The sequence below is a fragment of the Sebastes fasciatus genome, chromosome 4 (genome assembly GCF_043250625.1).
Source record: "Sebastes fasciatus isolate fSebFas1 chromosome 4, fSebFas1.pri, whole genome shotgun sequence".
In the NCBI taxonomy this organism is placed as follows: domain Eukaryota; kingdom Metazoa; phylum Chordata; class Actinopteri; order Perciformes; family Sebastidae; genus Sebastes; species Sebastes fasciatus.
This window is the reverse complement of record NC_133798.1, coordinates 13,564,296-13,585,493: the sequence shown is the minus strand read 5'-3', so window position 1 is coordinate 13,585,493 and position 21,198 is coordinate 13,564,296. Positions and strand designations below refer to the sequence as shown.

The window sequence follows — 21,198 nt, the reverse complement described above, 5'->3', positions numbered from 1 at the left end:
TTATCAGCTAAATATTTGGTAGTTGCAGTTTTTATGTGATATTTATGAAGCAGGTTACCTGATTGTTTATTTATCCATCGTATAGGCTATTTGTTATTAGGAGTCAGGGTTAATACTGTGTATATACTGCTCCTATTTTTATACTTCCTTCTATTTAAATGGTTCATATTTTGTTACACTATGTTTAGCTCTTTTTTTACTGTGTTAGCTGATGCATTTTGTTTTTTGCACAATCCCCTTTGCTGCTGTACACTGCAAATTTCCCCACTGTTGGACTAATAAAGGAATATCTTATCTTATATATTTTCTTATCATCTGTGTCATCATTTCTATATTACATTATGTAATTATTAACTAAATATTGATAGTTGTAGTTTTTATGTGATATTTATGAAGTAGGTTACCTGATTGTTTATTTATTCATCATATAGGCTTATTTGTTATTAGAAGTCAGGGTTAATGTAGGGTTATAAAAGCTTCTGTTTCCCCGTGGTTAATGTCTTTCATGTTCAAAGTTTTCATCTTACACAATTTGACATCTAGTTAGGCGCGCCGCGGTCGACTATGTGTGGGGTCCTGCTGCGTGATCTGTCCTCGTTACCATGGAAACCGTGTTACAGTGCCTGCTGTGTTCTGATGCTGAGCTGAACGGACCACATTGAGCAGGTTAAAGCAGGTTAAAGCAGGTTAAAGCGGACAGAAGAGGTTGTTATGCTGTTATTTAGCCTTCATACAGTCGCTATAAGATGCAAGCACATAAAGATGTTAAATTTCCACCTTTAACAGCGTCACAAAAACAAAGGCAAGTGTTTAAAAGGTTGTCATGCAGCGAAACTGTTTCTATTATTGTAGGTAACTAGTTAGGTGGCTGTATAGCTAAGAGTTAACTAATATAAACTAAAATGTTAAATGTAACTTAGCTCTGTTCTTTTTTTAAATTATTATTTTAGACTAACATATGACCATAGACTACACAAAACTGTCCAGACATCAGACGAAGGGCAAGAAGGAGAAAGTGCTGGTGCTGTTTCTGTCCAACCTGCAGCCAGAAAGGTAAAGTTAAGCAACCCAGGTATGGAGGACAAAATAAATAAAATACAAAAATAAATAAATGATTCGATAAATAAATAAATTTGTCATTAAAATAGCAAAAATAATATTCTAAAAAAATATAACAATTAATTGATAAAATACAAAAAATAAATAAATGAATAATATAATAATAAATACATTTGTCATTAAATAAAGCAAAAATAATATTCTAATTAATAACAATTAATTGATAAAATGTGACATAAATAGATATTTCTGTTTAAATTTACTTGTTTATTGATTTATCTTTTTTTTAATTCCTTTATTTATTTACTCTTCTGTTTAATTTTCCCTTTCATTAATTTATGTATTTATCTTTTTGTAATTTTTTAATTTTTAATTTTTTAATCAACTTATTTTGCATTTATTTATTTGTTTATTCCTGCCTCATTATGCAAATGAGGGGGCTGTCACTCAATGTCTGTCATCATTGGGTCAGGGTGCATAACTATATGCTAGCTATACAAAAACAAATAAATGACTCGATAAATAAATACATTTGTCATTAAATATAGCAAAAATAATATTCTAAATAAATGTAACAATTAATTGATCAAATGTGACATGAATAAATATTTCTGTTTAAATTTACCTGTTTATTTATTTATCTTTGTAGTAATTACTTTATTTATTTACTCTTCTGTTTAATTTTCCCTTTAATTTTTTTATTATTTTTTAATTTTTAATTTTTAATCAACTTATTTTGCATTTATTTAATTGTTTATTCCTGCCTCATTATGCAAATGAGGGGGCTGTCATTCAATGTCTGAAAAACTATATGCTAGCTAGCTATACATAAATAAATAAAAAGGAAAATTAAGCAGAACGGTAAAGAAATAAGGGAATTAATACGAAGATAAATAAATAAAGAAGCAAATTAAAACATATCAATTAATGCCTACATTTATTTTCAATATTATTTATATTTTATTTTTGCAGATACCATCCTCCATACCCAGGAAGCTATAGGTTCATCAAACCCGCAGAATTTCATTTATGAAAATCCTACTTTATTATTGAATATGAATAATAGACCCATATATTTTGATTGCTGTGAAGATGATTTGTCAAAATAGTCAATCGCTGCCTCCCCTCTTCACTATTAAAGCTGTGTTGTATGTTTGTGTGTGTGTGGTGGAATAAACCCTATAGTTGAGCTGGACGGGATGCAATTACATTTATGCCGGACCAGGGAAAAAGCCTCAACTCCTGATGCACCTGGAGAGCTATGTGAACAAGGAGCTGCATACTATCAGCTCCCATGAGCCAAAATTTCAGGAACTGAAACTACAGGTACTATGTAAACCAGAGGAAATACAATACACACATTTTTATTGTCAGAGAGAGTACTCACATATCTCAATCTGGCCACAGGTCTACCGTGATATCTTTGGTTGTTTCATCAAAGAGTTCAAAACCTACCAACCGCTTCTTTCTGCCATCAAGAAGGAATATGACAACACTTTAGGTCAGTACCTCTATGAGTAAGTCTGTCTGATCATTTTCATTTCTTACACAGTATAATGCTCCTCTGAATGGTGTCTTAAAGTGCTATAAAATTAAGGAAAAATATAATAATTATATTATATATATTATAATAATTATAATAAAGGGAAAGCCTGTCTTTGAGGAAGACCTGAAATATTGTGACGATATCCTTTGGAGAATTAGGTTACATTTCTACAAGAAAAAAGCCAGTTTGTTTGGTTCACATTGTGTCTGCGGCTTCCACTTAAGCCAGAAATTTTGATCAAAGATCAGAGACCTAAAGAAATGCCCTTGATTTTTTTTTTATATATATAAAGTTGTAGACTGTTAATGTAGTTTGGAACGATCTAAGTTGCACCGATAAGGTGAAGTACTGCCAGCCACCATGGTGCCGTCTAATTGAGCCAGAAAAACCTAAAACATAGTAAAATGATGACAGTTAAAATAAATCAGAAATCTGTAGTTACACAATCTTATTTTAATAATAGAACATATTTAAGAATTGCTTACTAAAGACAAACACAAATGGAACAAAAGCAAAATATCCTTGTGGAGGTTAAAAAACTGAATCATCGAATGAAACTCTTAAATTTAAGAGTTCAGTGATTGCTGTGTACAACATATAACCAAAATCATATCCTATGATGCTGCAAAAATAAATAAATAAATACTAAATGAGAAGTTAGCTAAGTGCACATGCAGGACATACTGTAGAAAGAGTGTTATTTCCAAATATATATGCACTGATTGGAAATCCTGAATCATGTTTTGATCATGTTTCATGTGCAACTACCGCCGTAATTATTTTTATTGTTGATTAATCATTAATAATTGTTATTTTTTTTCAGTGTATCCATTAGTCATTTATCCTGTAAAATATTTAGCATAATGCCCATCACAACTTCTTAGATCCTTTAGTGACTGATGTCTTCAAATTACTCAATCATTTAATTTTCATTATAGATTTCATGATAGATCATTTTAATGCATTTTGCATCTGTTCAGCATATCAGCAGGATCAAATCAGAGAACTGGAACCACTGCGATCCCATCTGAGGCTGGTGACAGAGGAATGTGACAGGAAGATTCAAGCTCGCTGGGCAGAGGAGCAGTGCGAGATTGGAGCCTTGAAAAGGGAGAAGCAGCAACTACGGAGGGACATCAAGGCCATGGCGGAGAAAGAAAAGGCCATGCAGGCAGTGGTACATGACATACTTGTAAAGTGGTATTCTAACCACATTTCTTTATTCATTCATGTGACTTTTTAAGGAATGCGACTTGGTGGGACTAATTTCCACATGAATTCCTTGTCTTAAATATTATCTCAAATATTTATTTCATGTGCTGTCCTGATTTCAAACATTTGTCTGAAAAGGTTATTTAGAGTCACAGATCCATTTATCCAAAACATGTTTTGTTTGAGATTCTGTTCAGATAGCAAGGTCACTGGTAGATTACCACTATCTTGCCTCACCCACCCCACAATCTTCTATTTCTTTCCAGGTGGACCGTCTGCAGTCTGATCTCTCCAACCAGTATCTACAGTACCGAGATGAGCGTGACGCCCGCAAGTTGTTGATCTGGCAGCTCAATAACCTAAATAGAAGCTCTGTGAAGGAGGTGAATCCTGCTGATGAAAACACAGGTAGAGCTGCAACTATTCATTGATTATTCAAATAGTCTATCAGTCGATCAACTGAAAATTAATCAGAAACGATTTCGATAATCAATTAATCATTTTGAGTCTTTTTTTTTTTTTTTTTTTTAAATATCTGGTTCAAGCTTTTCAAATGTGAATTTTATTTCCTGGTTTTATTACTCTTCTACTATTGTATGATTTAATCGATTAAACAAGAAAATAACTGACAGATTAGTCGATAATGACAAAAAGGTAGCCCAGCCCAAAATGACATTTATTTATTATATTGTATTCCTTGAAAACGCTGCCCACTGTCTTACAATTTAGGGTTTAAGGCTGGCCCACACTAAAAGATTTTTCAAATCTTAACAGATTTTGAAAATGTGAGAGACCTCCACACATAACGCCATGTTATGATTAACAGTTTTGTTCCTATAGTGTGTGTTGAGTAACGATTTGGCTAAAACATCACACCAAACACTTACAGATTCATTCATGAACAACAAGAGTTCCAACTAAAAAAAACGGAAATGTCGCAAAATCTCACAAAATCTCTCACGGTGGAGGACGGGCGGGAAGATTTAGCGAGGTTGTCCTTCCTTCTTCAGTCAGCTTAATTCTCAATTGGCTATCGTCCTTTTCCACATGATTGCGTCATCGGCTGTCCTTGGGGTTCCCCAAACACAACAGGATATCTGATAGTAAATATTAAACATGTTTAGTATTTACGATTTGAAATCAGTGCGGTCAGGATGAATTTCTGGAAAGATAATCTTTAGATCCATCAAAAAATCTGGGCTTTGCTGCCGATTGTCTGGAGGGGGGACAAAGTCTGTAAAGGAATAGTTTAACATTTTGGGAAATATGCTTATGCACTTTCTTGCTGAGAGTTGAATGAGAAGATCCATCTCAGCAGTGATTTAGCTTAGCTTAGCATAAAGACTGGAAACAGGGGGACACAGCTAGCCTGGCCAAAGGTAAAAACTCCACCTACTAGCACCTGTAAAGCTCACCAATTAACACATTTTTATTGAGTTTGTTTTATCCATACAAAAATGAGGTGAATACAATACTATGTATTATATTATGTGCTGGACTATTTCTTCACTTGAAGTCATTGCACCTGGCCAAGAAATGGTCCATCTTGCTATGGCTTTATATTTACCGTCGCCACAGGAGAGTGGTATCAATCTTGTCATCTAACTCTCGGCAATAAAGCAAATTAAAATGCAATGGCATAACAATTAAACAATACTCTGAAATTTGTTTTCATTGGGAAAGAGGTGGCTAAGGACCACATGGAGCTGCAGCTCGCTCTGAAGGTGTGTCGGGAAGACCTGACTAATGCCCAGGAGGAGCTCAACATGATGAAGGCGGACTACTGGGATGTCGTGCCAAAACGCGACTTGGACGCCCTGGAACAAAAAAAGAAAAAGACCCGCCTGCAGGTGGCTCATATAGACACATAAAGTGGACACGCAGCACTCACCTGCATGTAAACATACACAGAATGCGTGATGTTAACAGTCTTCACCTTGGTAATGTTTTGGTATTTTCTGTGGTGTCCAGTTGAAGACGTTGCAAGGTGACTTTGATCAGTTGAAGAGTGAGTATGACACCCTGCTGATGCTCCACAGAAGAGGCAGCATGCAGGACAAGACACATGACCCCATCACTGTACAGGTATTTTAGAAAACCCATTGGATCAAATGTGAGCGCAATATGTTGTGATAAATCCGTGTGAGTTTATCTGCTAAGCTAATTAATTTGTTGTGCTGGTCGATGGATTTTTTTTTTTTACCTTTGGACAGAGCCAAGCTAGCTATCATTACTTACGCTAAGCTGAGCTACTGTAAGGTAACCATTTCCCGGCTCCAGTTTCATATTGAACTGACAGGTACGAGAGTAGTATCGATCATCTCGGATAACTCTTGGCAAAAAGGCGAATACGCATTTTTCCCAAAACGTTGAACTGTTTCATTTGAAAGCTTTTTTTTGTTTTCCAGATGGATGAGAGAGTGTCCCAAGAGCAAAGCCAGATTCAGTCCAACCGCCTAAAAGACCCGATCGACTCTGACACTCCTGAGAGCAGCACACTCACTGTCCAGGAGTTTAGGTGACATTTGATTTTGATTTGATTTGATTTTTATTAGGAATTTAAAGCATCACAACTCAAACGAGTATCATGACACAAAAACAAATCCCAAGGGATAGCACTAAAAGGCATCACTAAAAACTATTGTTTCCAAAGTGCTCCTCGATGGAAACAACAAACACAATACATAGAAACATACAAATCAATGGAAACAAACAAATTACTACATAAACCTACTCAACACAGTCTCACAGCAGTTCGGGAAATAGTCACAAAATTGTATCTATTTGATTCTTGTACATGGACACGAATTTCTCTTTTTTTCGTGGCACTCAACACGACTTTCAACAACGTATTTTTTGTTAGTTTTCCTACGAATGTCCAGCAACATGTGAGGCACGTGTCAATTTCCTCTCCAGTCTTTCAAAATAAAACTACTCATGTTTAGGAAAAGATCGTTTTGGTTAGGCTTAGGCAACAAAACTACTTAGCTAGGTTTAGGGAAAGATCGCGGTTTGAGTTAAAATAACTCCGGAAGTGCCGTAACTTAAGTACGGAGGTTACGTGACAAATATATCAACTTGTGGACTTGTGGTTTCACACAGGACACAAACACCGATCTCCTGAGTGAAAGTCATGTGTTTTTTGACCCACCCATCCAGCCCAACCTCCTCCCTACGCAGCGTTCGCCGCTTTTTACTTCCCAGTTCACAATTATGTGCATTACATACAAACTGATTTTGTTCCGACCATCACGAAAAAAAATTATGTCTATGTACACAAATCAATATATTAAATTTCGCGCCCCCCTTGCAACTCCACGCCCATGGTTCAAACTCCCTCCCTTAAAAGTGAACCATCAACATTCCCCACAGATCCGCCTTAACTTTTTTTTTAAATAGCCTTTGTTTGGCTTTGTTTAACTAATAGATACACACAGAACCACACACACAATTATAGTCAAGTCAGTTTTATTAATATAGCCTAAAATCACAAACTTGCCTCAGAGGGCTTTATTATCTTTGACACCCTCTGTCCTTAGACCCTCAGTTCAGATAAGGAAAAACTTCTCAAATAAATCCTTTAGCAGAAAAAATAGTTTTTGGTCTCTATAGCCGTCTCTGTTTGTCTCTGACAAAAGAGAGTTTTTTTGTATATGTATGTATGTATAGGTCAGCCCTGAGGACAGCGCTCCCTCTGAAGTCCGATCAGGAAATAGATGAACTTGTGGCTTCGGTTCAAAGCGAACCAGACAACAGCAATGACACCATCTCCTCTCAGAGACTCCACAGCCTGGTACGTACCGGCAGAGGTTTCACTGCCTTTTCAGGCTGATTTTAGTTTATGAAATTCACTAAATGTGATCCATATCTTGCATCTGCAGCCAGTCTAAGACCTTTGTGCTCTCATTTGGTGAGAACATTGAATTACACTTAAATATTGTGATACAAATTGTGGCCATTGAAGCCAGTGAAGGGATGTAAAATATACAATACATTCAGGAAGTATTCAGACCCCTTCACTTTTTTCACATTTTGCTATGTTGCAGCCTTATGCTACAATCGGTCAAATTCATTTTCCCCCCATCAATCTACATTCAATACCCCATAATGACAAAGCAAAAACAGGATATTAGAATTTCTTGCAGATGTATTAAAAAGAAAAAAACACTTCCTAATACCATAATTTATACATGGTAAATTGATAGTCAATTAAACTTAGTTAATAGTTATTTTACTGTTTACAAACAATGAAATGATAATTAATAATTTTTACTAATTATTAATAATGCTATTATTTCTGTTTTATTATCATTAGTTTGTGTAATATGAAATAATTAGTTTCCAAATTATATATTTTATAATAGCTGATAGGAAAATTTACATTATAATTTCATTAATACCGTATTTATTATCAGTTTATTGTTGCACATATTATAACATTTTATATACTATATTAAATATTTTTTAATGATTACCAAATGATTTGTAAACCTTTAAGAAATCATTTGTAAAACATCAAAAAACATTACATAGACAGATGGACCAGAAATCAATTATTAACCTTTGATACACTATTAACTATCTATCTAAATCAAGTTTATAGATGCTTTACAAAGTATTTATTAACCATCTAAAAAGGTATTATAGTCATCAGTTTCAACTTTATAATAGCCATCCAAATGTTTATAGGTAGTTTACAAACCAATTATTAACCATTAACAAAGTGTTATAAATATCTATCTATGTAATGTTTATAGATGTTTTACAAACAATTTCTTTAACGTTTACAAATCATTTGGTAGTCATTAACAAATACTTATATAAAATGTTATAATCTGTGCAACAATAAACTGTTAAAATAATTAAATTATAGCATTACTAATAATAAATAAACATTATTAATTATCATTTAATGCTTAATAGAAAAAGAACTATCAAATTACCATTTATAAGTGATGGTTATTATAAATGTTACCCAAACGGAAATATCACAATGACATAAGTATTCAGACCCTTTGCTATGGCGCTTTAAATTTAGCTCAGGTGCCTCCCATTTCTCTTTATCGTCTTTGAGGTGTTTCTACATCTTGATTGGAGTCCACCTGTGATGAATTTAACTGATCTGTAATGGCACACACCTGTCTGTATATAATGTCGCATGGCACAAGCCTGCGACATAACATAACGGTCTTAATACTTTCTGAATAAACTGTATTTATGAATAGAGTTTGAATAGCCTTCTGCTCACTTTCTAAGATGTTGCTCTCTTGACTTTAATGCTCCAACAGCTGGCAGAATCCGGTGTGGCAGCCTTACCTCCAGCTCTTGATGAATCTGAAGAAAATGCTGCTTCAAATACCTCTCCAGCCAGCAACTGATAAAATGTTGTAGTATTAATTTTATTGATTGTTAATTAATAAGGTAGGCCAACTGGCTGGCTTAAAAGTACAGTATGTAGGATTTGTAGGCATCTAGTGATGTGGTTGCAGATTGCAACCAACTGAGCACCCCTATGCTCACTACTCCCTTTCCAAGACTGCGTTTAAAGGTCAAGTCGGTAATGCTGAGAAACTAGCAAGAGTACACTAAATTTTTCAATATGATCCAACCTAAAAACCCAGCCCAGTGTTGCAAACTCTTTTCCAATGAAAGTAGCGAGCAGTACTAGCTCCAAAAGTCCCTAAATCTAGCAAGAAAGTCACCAAGTCAGCAACACTGAGGCTGTATTCGAAACCGCCTACTATACTAGTAGTACGTACTGATTTGGCCAAAATGTAGTATGTAGTATGCAGTATGCGAACAAAAGCAAAATCTACAGTATGCCAAAAATACCTGGATGTCGTGCTGACTTGGAAAAGATCTCCAGTATGCATTGGACCAGTCTACCTCGCCTACTGTATCCCACAATGCAAAGCGCTGGAACCGTACAGGCTACGGCTACAACAACAACAGCAGCCAAAAACTTGTTTTTCACATTTTTCGTAGCTATTTCTTCACTAAACTCACTTCCTAAAATTTTTGACGCGAGAAATCAACTGTGTAGATTTTGAATAATGACAATTTGACAATATAAGATGGCGAATCGAACTTTTGTCCACCGTTTTCGGAGTTTAGAAGCTCCACAAACTGCCGCTACAGCTAGCTAGCGCCTGCTGGGGTCGCTACCTCACCAGCAGGGTGGTCACGCTCACAGACAGCTATGAGCCGGCTGGAGCTCTCTCAAGAGACTTGTCTTGTTTGTTCCTTGTTACTGATAGAGAGTTCAATCATCCAATCCACCAAACAACTCACAACAAGAGTCAATTCCAACAGGAGAATACACTGTTTACCATTGGCAGAGCATTTTGGAAACATTTTCTTGGGCGCTACCCACATAATCAGCTGTGCTGCTCATCTCACAAATGCATGATCCTTACAAGTGGGACATCATTGTAAAGGTAAATAAACAGGCTTTCCAACGATGTAAAATACAATGCCAATTAGCACTGTAACAACAGAGAAATGATCGACCAAACACAAATTTCCAAACCTTTTTTTCCTGAGTCATTGGGACATTCTGGTTAATCACACCACACTATAACACTCACTCAAATAGGTTTAACGTGTAGGGGGGAAATCGTCAGATGATGATTGATTTCTGACATAATGCCCCAATAAGGGCGACATCATGCCTTGTTGTGAACAATCTCTGAAACTCCTTACAACTTGAGGTAGGAACCAATGACCTGACGCAATCACTAATCAGAGCATTACGCCGCGGACCTACCGGAAGTTTAGCCGGTTGCTGTGGGTGAACGAAGGCAACACTGACAGCATCGCATCAAACAAGACATTATTATCTCTTTCCCCCAAATGAACTATTAATTGAGGAAATGTTTTGTGACCATGACCCTGTGACATTATATTAACCCATGTGCACCTTATTATCTCGCCAAAAGCAGCTTATCACAATATATATAAATAAATAAATATACATGTATAATGGTCATTCAGTTGGCTTTTCATTAGTATGTTTCTTGCACTCTTAAGCTAATCATTACAACTTCAAAAGACATGTTCATTTCCAATATATTTGTACATTTTCATGAATTGAAATGTATTATTTGTTTACCTGTTATTTGTAGCTATACATTCAATCCCAGACTGTATGTGTCAGTATGTGACACCCTGCTTTGGACACCACTTTACTTGTTGCAACCTTCAGTGCATGTCTCAGTTGACAAAAACAAGTAGTCTTTTTCCTATTGAAATAACGCTGAGACCCTTCCCAGAGCCATGTTCCCGGTCAACTGAACTGGATACTGGCAATACTGGGTAGAAGCATTGATTGGTTGGGCACCTCTATGTAACAAGGGTCAAATCAGTGGAGGCCTGAGTCTCAAACAAATTGCAATAGCAGTGCAGATGCATATATGAATGTATCTGCATAAAGAAAGTGAGGAAACCAGTCGACCTCAAAAGCCCTTGAAGTACATGGTCTGGAGAAACAGATTATTGAATGTGTGCTGTTAATGATAAAGTGGCCACCCCAGATAAGCTCCTTTCAGTCACAGACAGTAATCTGCAAATGACAATTTTACTGTTCATGTTGACGTCGTGTTTGAAAATGTCCTTCAGTCCTTTTCCCTAAAAGGTTGACCTGTGAATTTGCCAGAAGTTATTCACATTTACTGAACATTTTCTACGCCGTCACAATGTAAAATGCATTTTGACGTTTGACGTTTTTTTATGTAGGCTATAACTAAATGCTGGAGTTTTGACGCCCCTTGGCGTCACATTCTCATTCCAACTCGTCAAATACCGTCGCTTTGTCACGACCATTGGCGTCACTTTATTTTCGCCATCAAAACCACTATGGTTACACTTGGCGTCACTTTAGGATTAGGCAACAAAACCACTATACTGTAGTTAGGTTTAGAAAAGAACTACATGGTTGGGCTAAAAACTACTACGTTTGTACAATGAAAATGACACTAAACGTTGTGAACACAGGACACGAAAGAACAGCTGATTGTAACGTGACACACGGGACACAAACAGCGGTCTCCTGGATGAAAGCCTTGTGTTTGTTGGACCCATCCACCCCCCATCCCATCCACCCGGTTTGTCTCTTACGCTCTTTAAACTACATCCCCACACTTCTGGCACACTTTCTCGGAGCGTTAACTGTTGCCGCGGATTGGTTTACATTAGAATTAATGGAACACCCGGTGCATTTCATACCGACGCTAAAGGGTGCCTTGTACGGCGATATCAAACACCGACGGCCGTGACAAAGCCTCAGTGTTTAACACCCTGGGAATGGGAACGGGCTGGGTCATCACAGTAGCCTGCAGAACCACCCTTCACTGGTGTGTTGGCTTTCAGGCAGCATCACTAGACACCCATAAACATCTGCGACACATAGCCCAAAATGTTTTTTTTTATTTGTCCAGAATGTGCGTGTGTTTGTGTGTATTCTTACTGATGTCCTCTGGCCTGTTTACTATTCCAGCAGCAGCCAGAGCTTGAAGCTCTCGGTGGTCATGGTGCACAGCAGAAAGGGGAGGAGAGCACAGTCTCTCGTAGTTCTTCTCATTCGCCTACACCTCGCAGATCTCTGCCAGTTGGCTCACCACTTTTTAAAAATAGGCGGCCTTCAGGGATCCAAATATCTTTTCATTGTCAAGCTGGAGCGTTGTCTGGGCAGGCCTCTCAACAACATCACCTCAGCTCCAGTTTTCTCATTGTTTTAGAGCAGTGGTTCCAACCTGGGGTCCAGGCCCTCCTTAGGGGGGCGCCAAAGATCAAGATCAAAATTTGATTTTCTCATGTATAACTAAAATCGCAATTATACACCTACTTGATAATTTCTACAAAGTTTTTTTTGCTACTTAGTAGGCCCCAGGGGGACATTTTACAAGGCCTTTTTACCCCCCAAAAAGGCCTCGTAAAATGTCTCCAAAACTTAATTTAGACCCTGGTCCCGGCAGTCGAAACACAATGAGTTCCTCAAAAGGTTTTTAGTTCCATGGGAAAGTTCCTGTGGTGGAAACCGGGCCTGTGTAAACCTGCCTCCTTCTCCCAGGACACAAGCACAATGGGAAAAGAGGAGCATTCTGAAGTGAGGGATTTCTAAGACCTACAAAATGACAGAGAAATATACACAATTTGAAAACTCTAGGTTCTTTTAAGCAGATTCAATATGACAGGAAATGTATGTGTAACTTTCTAGTCTCCCCTGCTGTGAAACAAGCATGGCTCGAATTATTTTCTGATCCTCCACTTCTTTTGTATTGCACAGAATGCAGCGGCTCAAACTCACATTCAAGTCACTGTAACTGCACTTTACGATTGATTTGCTGCTCACTGGACAGACTGAGACAAGGACCTGCTTGGGCAGTTCGCTGAGAAGCAGCTTAAACTTAGGGCGGGATGCTTAAGCCATGCACTCACCACCCTCTAGCAGGCCTGGAGTAAACATCATTTCAACACAAACTTACAGAGGTGGAAGACACAACAGGAACAAAAGCTTCCAACACGAGTGTCAGGCAGCAGTACAGGATCTGTGTCCTGGATGGTGAGCAGGACAGCAGGACAGACCTGTGCTGTATCAGGCTCGACCAGTTCCTGGGGGACTCACACAGAGCGCACTCCTCATCGAAAAAGACTGCCAGTGCTTGTACAACTGAAATCTGACCAGAGTCTGATAAATGGCACAAACTCACAAATTTCATGCTCACAGAGCCTCTGTCTCAGAACATCCTGTCCGAAACCTTCAGAATAAAAAGTCATCTCTATGAATCTAAAAACAAGCACAGGGCCCGCACAGAAAAAAAAGAAAAGAAAAATGCACAAGTCTAGGGTTACGGAGATGTTTGGGTGCATATTTAAATAAAAGTACCCATGTAAAAATATTACATTACAATTAAATGCCCTGCATTCAAAACCCTACTTAAGTAAAAGTACAAAAGTATTGGCAAATGTACTTAAAGTATCAAAAGTAACAGTTCTGCAGTAAAGTGTCCCCTGTGACTAATATATTATGATATTGGATTGTTAATGCTGATGAATGAATGTGTGAGCAGCATTTCACTGTTGTAGCTGATTGAGGTGGAGGTAACTTCAATTAAAGGGACTGTTTGTAAGAATCAGAAATGCTTGTTAACAGCGACACCTGTGGCCGTTAAGTCAACGAAAGTCAGCGTCGGGCTCGCTCTTGTGCTCGCTCTATATAGACATGAACGAGCATCGCTCAAAACAGTGAGGCGACACACGTCAGCTAAAACCACAATATCACTCTATATTTCACCTGCTTGGCAGCAATGCTGGCTGACCAGACGAAGGTCTCTCCATGAATCAATGCTGATCCTAGTGTTGGCTTTTCCTGCTTCAGCCTCCCGACTGCGGCCGAAGGGAGACACCGGCACCCGGTCGGAGATGATAAAGTAACTCGCTGCGGAGCCCCGTCACTTCACAAGACACGGGAAACCTTGTTGGTCTGGAGGAGCTGCAGCATTTATTTCGGCACAAACGTCCACCGTACATTCACTAGATATTCTCAGAGCTACGAAATCTTCTGCAGTGTGAAGTGAGCGGGCATGCACGTTCGGAGCGAAATAGCGAGAACGAGCGCGGTGTGTGACTGAAGGCAAGCAGGCAGGCAGAGCAGCAGAGTACAGCAGAGACTGGATACCAAAGCTACGGTCTCCCCCGCGTCCCGCAACCAACACTGTTTAGCAGATGGGCTTCACTAGATATAACTTTGTGATTTTGGTGCTGCCGTGTAGTTTGTGTTGGAGTCTGAGTCTGAACAGCGTAGCCACACGAGAGCGCGCATGGGACACCGACCCGGATTGAAATATACGTGTAAGAAGTTACAAACAGTCCCTTTAAGTTAACTGTTGTCTGTTATGCTTTGCATCAGACAAAACATAAAAATATAAAACAAAAGCTACATCTTGTTATTTTTTTCCCCCTTTTTTCCGAATTCAAATAGCTTTAATAGCATGACCATAACAAAATACATTATTGAGAGACGTCAGATTGAGACCTACAAACAAAACAAAAAACTTGTCTAGACTACAATCCCCACAATGCACCGGGCCTTGTTACGGTTTAGACTGCGTGCCCTACGTCCTGTAGAGGAGGAGCAGACACTTCACTGTGCTACCGTGAAGCCGGCCTCGGCGTTGGGTTAGAGGTAAGTTTCTACTACTTATTTTTAGGAACCCGTCTTCTGGAATAGTGAATGGAAACATGTAGGGAAACAAAAAGCGCTAGTTTAGTGTGACATTTGAACAAGTATAGGACAGTATAAGTAGTTGAATAGGCTGCTTCTGCTGCCCGGCTCAGCTCAGGAGGCTAACTATCGCTGGGCACGCCTATGTAAGGTAGCTGGTAGCTGCTGCTGCTGCGGGGCTCCAGAGCTGTTCAGCGGGCCGCAGGAGGAGGAGGAGGAGGCATCAACACTTGGAGGATATTTATAGCAACCCGGTGAGAAGGGCATCAGGCCAGTCAGCTAAACGCCTGTAAACACTCTGCAACTGACTGTCTAACATTAGCAGGCGGGAAGGCATGCTAGCTAGTATGAAGAACACATGCTAACGTTAACAAACAACACAAGCTAGGAGCAGCTAGCTAGCTTAGCTTCACTAGCCACACTGTTACAAGTGCTTTTCTCCTTTATTAGCTGTACTAAAAGAAGCTTAAGTTGCTCTCCCTGCAGCCTTGACTATTTTAAAGCGGGCTTAGTCACGTTGTGGTATGTTGTTCCCACTTCATTGCTATTTTCCAGAGCTCTCAGATTGTTCCAGCACACAGCACTGTATCGTTATGTTGAAGCACATGACTTAGTGCTGTCACTGTCACCCAAGAGAGGAGACACCAGCATTGAGGCGTGTTTAGCTCAACTCTGCCTGGTTTGTATTTCGCAGTGTGGTGGTAATGTTACTTAAGTTACTAAGTTAAACTTTTAGTGCACTTTGAGTTTGAACTTGTTTTGTTGTTGTTGTTTATTGTGGTCAGCATCAAGGAAGTAGTTATAAGTAAGTCAACTAAGTGAATACAGTTTTGTGTCAAGCAGAGATAAAGTCAGTGTGATCTGGATGGTGTATATTTTTGCCTTTTTGACACTTTTCCTTTGGACTGTACTGAATTTAGATATTGCATTCATCTCAATATTGCTGCATGTTAAAAACTATATATACTATATTTTATGTATTGCAATCAGGGAATGAAATTAGCACAGGTGTGGCAGGTAAAATGTCAGGTTGCCTGCCACCATGGCAGATAGGCTTTCCTTATATTAAGAAATGTTATCTTTTTATCGTTATGTTGAAGCACATGACTCACTGTCACCCAAGAGAGGAGACGCCAGCATTGAGGCGTGTTTAACTAAACTCTGGCTGGTTTGTATTTCGCAGTGTGGTGGTAATGTTACTTATAAACTTTTAGTGCACTTTGAGAGAGTCGACCTGGTTTTGTTGTTGCTGTTGTTTATTGTGGTCAGCATCAAGGAAGTAGTTATTTTATACTAATAAGTAAATCAACTAAGTGAATACAGTTTTGTTTCAAGCAGAGATAAATCGGTGTGATCCGGGATGGTGTATATTTTTGCCTTTTCGACACTTTTCCTTTGGACTGTACTGAATTTAGATATTGCATTCATCTCAATATTGCTGCATGTGAAAAACTATACTATAATATTATGTATTGCAATCAGGGAATGAAATTAGCACATGCCACCTGCCAAATACAGGGTAAATGTTGGCTGTGGCAGGTACAATTTCAGGTTGCCTGCCACCATGGCAGATAGGCTTTCCTTATATTAAGAAATGTAATCTTTTTAAAAGCAATTCCTGAGTTAAAAATTGTCAGGGATTAAGGTGACATGATATATTCCCCTGTTTCTACTGTCTGGTACCACTGACTCAGTGTTTAAAATTCTAAAGCGTTCTACATAGATTTCGAAAGTGGCAGACAAAAAAATTGAGCGGCCGGTAGAAATATTCAGTGACCTGCCACAGTGGCACGAGAGGAAAGAAATTAATATCAGACCCTGATTGCAATGTAACTGTTTTTATATTGTATTTTTGACTGATGTAAATGGGGTGAACAAAATATTAGAAACACCTGTCAGATCTCCAACAGGTGTTCAATTAGGCCATAGCATACAACTCACATCATTTTCATACTCTTTTAGCCAACCAACATAGTGGCCTCATTGAAATGAATAAGGAGGCTGCTGTTTTGTTGTTGTTTTTTCCCCCGTATTTGTATTACAGACTTTTTTTATTCAGTCTTTCTGACCGTCTCCCCTTCCGTTTCTCCATCTCCCCAGTGTGTGTTGCAGGGTGATTCAGGATGACGGACCAGCCTCCGTGGGAGCAGATAGGATCCAGCTTTGTGCAGCACTACTACCAGTTGTTTGACTCTGACAGATCACAACTTGGATCCATATATGTGAGTGTGACAGAACCATGCTTGATGATGCTTGATGTCTTACCACAGGGCTGGGCTACTACTGGTACCTCTTACACTAGGTGTGCATATGTAATTGACGACAGAGCCTGCTTGATGGGAATGGGGCCTGTTTTTATGTGGTCTCACTTGATCAATAATGGATTCATTATTAACAATTTTAGACACAATCTATGAATGCTTTTTTTTCAATTTACATTGTTTTCACAGCACAACCCAAGTAAATTAGGTATTTGAATCATAAATTAAACACAATTAAACAATTTCACTTGTGGATTAAATAAGACAAAATAATGTTGCCAAAGACATTTAAAGCTAAAACATTTGGTCAGTTAAACCTGCAGTAGGTAGACTGTTTTTGGCATCATTGTGCAAAAATTTGTGATTCAAGTGTTCTGAGAGAGGTAGGTCAAGGTAGTCATGAATTAGTGTCATAATAACCCCCCCGCCCCCAGTATAAACCTTATCACTCAGACTTTCAAAACTTAATGCATGTGTTTCTCTCATGTCAATCGTCAATTGATGGGCCTTGAAGGGAGCAAAGCTAGGATCACTTGTTGAGTTATGTGATTTTGGGTAGACCTTTCATCTGTAAATAGCATCCTCTGCATCTCATTCATTTCTCTCTCTATCTTGCTCCACACAGATTGATCCGTCATGCCTCACATGGGAAGGACAACAGTATCTGGGAAAAAGAGCAATTGTTGAGAAACTGTCTGTGAGTTTATCTGGTAACTTATGCTATATACAGAGGTAACGTGTAACAGGTGGTAGGTGGCCCAAGTGAGAAACACACTGGCAATGTCAGTCAGTACGTTTACATGCACACCAGGTGAAACCAGGTTATACTGAAAAATCTGGTTATTCTGGTTACTTTCCCAGTAGTAACCTGGTTTCTGTCAAATCTATGTAGGTAGGTTTTAGTCAGGTAATCAGATTTCTCCCCAACCTTTTGGGGTAGTAAAACCCCATAGTACAATTTTTATTGAGGATTATACTTATCATTATTATTTTAAGTTTTAATGAAAATAGTTCAAGATAAGTTTGATTTCTTATATTATTTCAGTGTCTAATATACCTGTATTAATTTTCTTCTTGTGTATTTATCCTTTATTTGTGTGTGCCAGAGCCTACCCTTCATAAAAATAGCGCATAGTATAACAGCGCAGGACCATCAGCCAACTCCAGACAGCTGCATCTTGAGTATGGTTGTTGGACAGCTAAAAGTAAGTAACACTATCATTCACACCTTATTTTAAAGCATGCCATCTGTGTTAAAGCCAAATCATCCCACGCTGAATTCTAAAGTATATTTGTTTCATGTTTGTAATTTGTTTTCAAATTATTTCTGTTACCATACTACAAAAATAATCAAACTTTGTGTAAAGAGTACTACACGTTTTTCATATACTGTTGATCATTTTATCTGCCGGGCAACCAAACGAGATACTAGCAAAAAGCCGGCATATGCTGGCTAACGTAAACCCTGCCTGGTGTTTGTCCTTACTTGAGCCCCTTTTGCTGCAGTCCCTATATGAGGAAACCCTTAGACTACTAGACAGTATTTTTTCTCATTCACAATTTGCAACCATTGCTAGTTGAAGAAATTTTTTCAGCAGGTATCGATGTCGCTTCTCCAGGACAAAAAATCCCCTTTGCAAATGGGAAGGAGGGAAATGCATTAACTCGTTTGTCCTCAAGGATGCACACTTTTTGTAGGGTAACTCTGAATGTAAACAGAAACTTTAGGCTGGCCCACACTAAAAGATTTTTCAAATCTTAACAGATTTTAAAAATGTGAGACTCCATACATAACGACATGCTATGTTAAATTTAACAGTGTTGTTCCTATAGTGTGTGGAGAGATTTTGCCAAATCAGCACACCACACACTAACAGATTCCATTCATGAACAACAAGAGTCCAGACTAAAAAAACGGAAATCTCACAAAATCTCTCGCGATCAAACGTGACTTTAGTGTAAACAAACATGGTGGACAATGGGCAGGAAGGTTTAACAATGTTAGTTTTGCACTACTTTGTGCTGAAAATTCACGAAGAATGGATGGACGAAGTCATGGACACACGTTAAATAAACACTTGTGTTGTTGCCACTAATAAACAAGTTGGTCTTCAAGTTCTGAGATCCATCTTACTACTACTTTATGCTTCGGGTTTTGCATTAGGTCATGTATTAGCCACAGCCGCCATGACGGCAGTGGTTGTCCTTTCGCTTCAGTCAGCTTGGTTCTCAATTGGCTATTGTTCTTTCCCACATGACTGCGTCATAGGCTGTCCTCTGGGTTCCCCACACAAAACAGGATATCCGATCGTAAATATTGAACATATTTAATACTTACGATTTGAAATCGGTGCAGCCAGGATGAACTTCCGAGCTGATACCTCACTCCACAGGAATATATGGAATGATAATCTTTAGAACCATAAAATAATCTGAGCTTTGCTGACGATTGTCGGGAGGGAGGAATCCGGCCCAAAATCGTCTTGATTCTCGTGTAGTGTGTACCTGGCATTTGTCAACAAGAAAACTCCCTTTTACACACCTTAAGCTAAACGATCTAGCCTCGATTGAAGCAGCCGGCTGTTTGGGTAGGTCAATTCTCATTCCCTCCCAAACCCCCACCCTACATTAGGGGTGGGTTTACAGTTTTGAGTTTGTAGACTCACAACTCCAAGCCAAGATAACCTGGGTAATGTTATTGGCATTATTATTTCTGACTTGGCACAGAAGGAACTACGCAACTGTTTACACTGAATGGCTGAATTGTACTCCCCACAACTAGTATACTGAATTTGATGTGCACAACTGATTGACTGCACTGCTGACCTCGTCCTAAACCCCTGCTATTTCTGTTTGTGTGTGTTCGCAGGCAGATGACGACCCTATCATGGGTTTCCATCAGTGTTTCATCCTGAAGAACATTAATGATGCATGGGTGTGCACCAATGACATGTTCAGGCTGGCCATTCACAACTTTGTCTAACCCCCCTCGCCACTCTGGTGGGGCGACCATAGTGAAGGGCACCATGTGATGAAGTATGGAGGGAGGGGAAAGAGGAGTTGAGTATGGAGAGAAGAGAGAACACTCATCCCTCCCTCCTGCTGTCTCATTTACGCCTGCTTGACAAACAAGCAAACACCGGATTCTAGATGTCAATCACTGAACCTCATCCAGGTGGGTTTTCAGACCACCCCAGCCAGTAGAACTGCGACGCGTTTCTTTGCTGAGAGCCGGCCAACCAATCAGATGCCCCCGTCTGCCACTCCGCTGATCTGCATGACGCTGGGAGTCCCCCATTACAATACCTACACTCAAGTCACCAGAAAGACTGACCGACGCCATTAACTCATGCTCTGCTCTGCTCTCCACCCTTTACTTAATCCTACTCTACTGTTGACTCCACTGCTGTCAACTCAGTTCTGTTTTGCACTGCTGTTGACTGGTTCGTAGATCCATGTTCAGGTTCAGAGTCGACTTCATCAGTTCCGACTTCTTATGTTATGAGTTGTTTTTAGATGCCACTTGTGTGTTGCCTTAGTGTGTTTAACTGAGTTTTATTCCTTTACACAACCGATAACTTTGCCATGATTCACTCTCATGCCAGGTTTTGCTCTCGCAAACCAAAGAATCATAGAGGACAAAGTTTGACCATGCTGTGTGATTGGTTCTGCATATTCTCTCTCTCTCACTCTCTCTTTACATCTGTCTCTCACTCTTTCTGTTTCTCTCAATCACGGTCTTTCTCTCTCTCTCTCTCTCTCTCTCTCTCTCTCTCTCTCTCTCTTTCTCTCTCTCTCTTTCTTTCTCTTTCTCTCTCACACACACACACACACACATGTCTGGCAGTTAACATGGACTACAGCCACGATGGACAATAAAACCTGGACTTTTTTCTTAA

At 38.9% G+C, this 21,198-nt stretch overlaps 2 protein-coding genes across 5 annotated transcripts; both read left to right on the top strand.

Moving 5' to 3' along the window:
• The first annotated feature begins 647 nt into the window (after positions 1-647).
• tsnaxip1 (translin-associated factor X interacting protein 1) lies at positions 648-10,802 on the top strand. Of its 2 annotated transcripts, XM_074632118.1 has the most exons (11): positions 648-802; positions 951-1,053; positions 2,245-2,385; positions 2,467-2,560; positions 3,586-3,782; positions 4,084-4,225; positions 5,501-5,667; positions 5,789-5,902; positions 6,226-6,335; positions 7,487-7,610; positions 9,106-10,802. In XM_074632118.1, the coding sequence occupies exons 1-11, from the start codon at positions 747-749 to the stop codon at positions 9,193-9,195; spliced, it is 1,338 nt and encodes a 445-aa protein (XP_074488219.1). In that variant the 5' UTR covers positions 648-746; the 3' UTR covers positions 9,196-10,802. The 2 variants fall into 2 exon arrangements, with proteins under 2 accessions (XP_074488219.1, XP_074488220.1); XM_074632119.1 differs by lacking the exons at positions 648-802; positions 951-1,053; positions 2,245-2,385 and having other exon boundaries at positions 2,467-2,576.
• Positions 10,803-14,886: 4,084 nt separating this feature from the next.
• nutf2 (nuclear transport factor 2) lies at positions 14,887-21,198 on the top strand. 3 transcript variants are annotated; one of them, XM_074632120.1, is made up of 5 exons: positions 14,887-14,999; positions 17,139-17,260; positions 17,925-17,996; positions 18,406-18,504; positions 20,169-21,198. In XM_074632120.1, the coding sequence occupies exons 2-5, from the start codon at positions 17,162-17,164 to the stop codon at positions 20,280-20,282; spliced, it is 384 nt and encodes a 127-aa protein (XP_074488221.1). In that variant the 5' UTR covers positions 14,887-14,999; positions 17,139-17,161; the 3' UTR covers positions 20,283-21,198. The 3 variants fall into 3 exon arrangements, with proteins under 3 accessions (XP_074488221.1, XP_074488222.1, XP_074488223.1); XM_074632121.1 differs by lacking the exon at positions 14,887-14,999 and adding an exon at positions 15,162-15,292; XM_074632122.1 differs by lacking the exon at positions 14,887-14,999 and adding an exon at positions 15,431-15,560.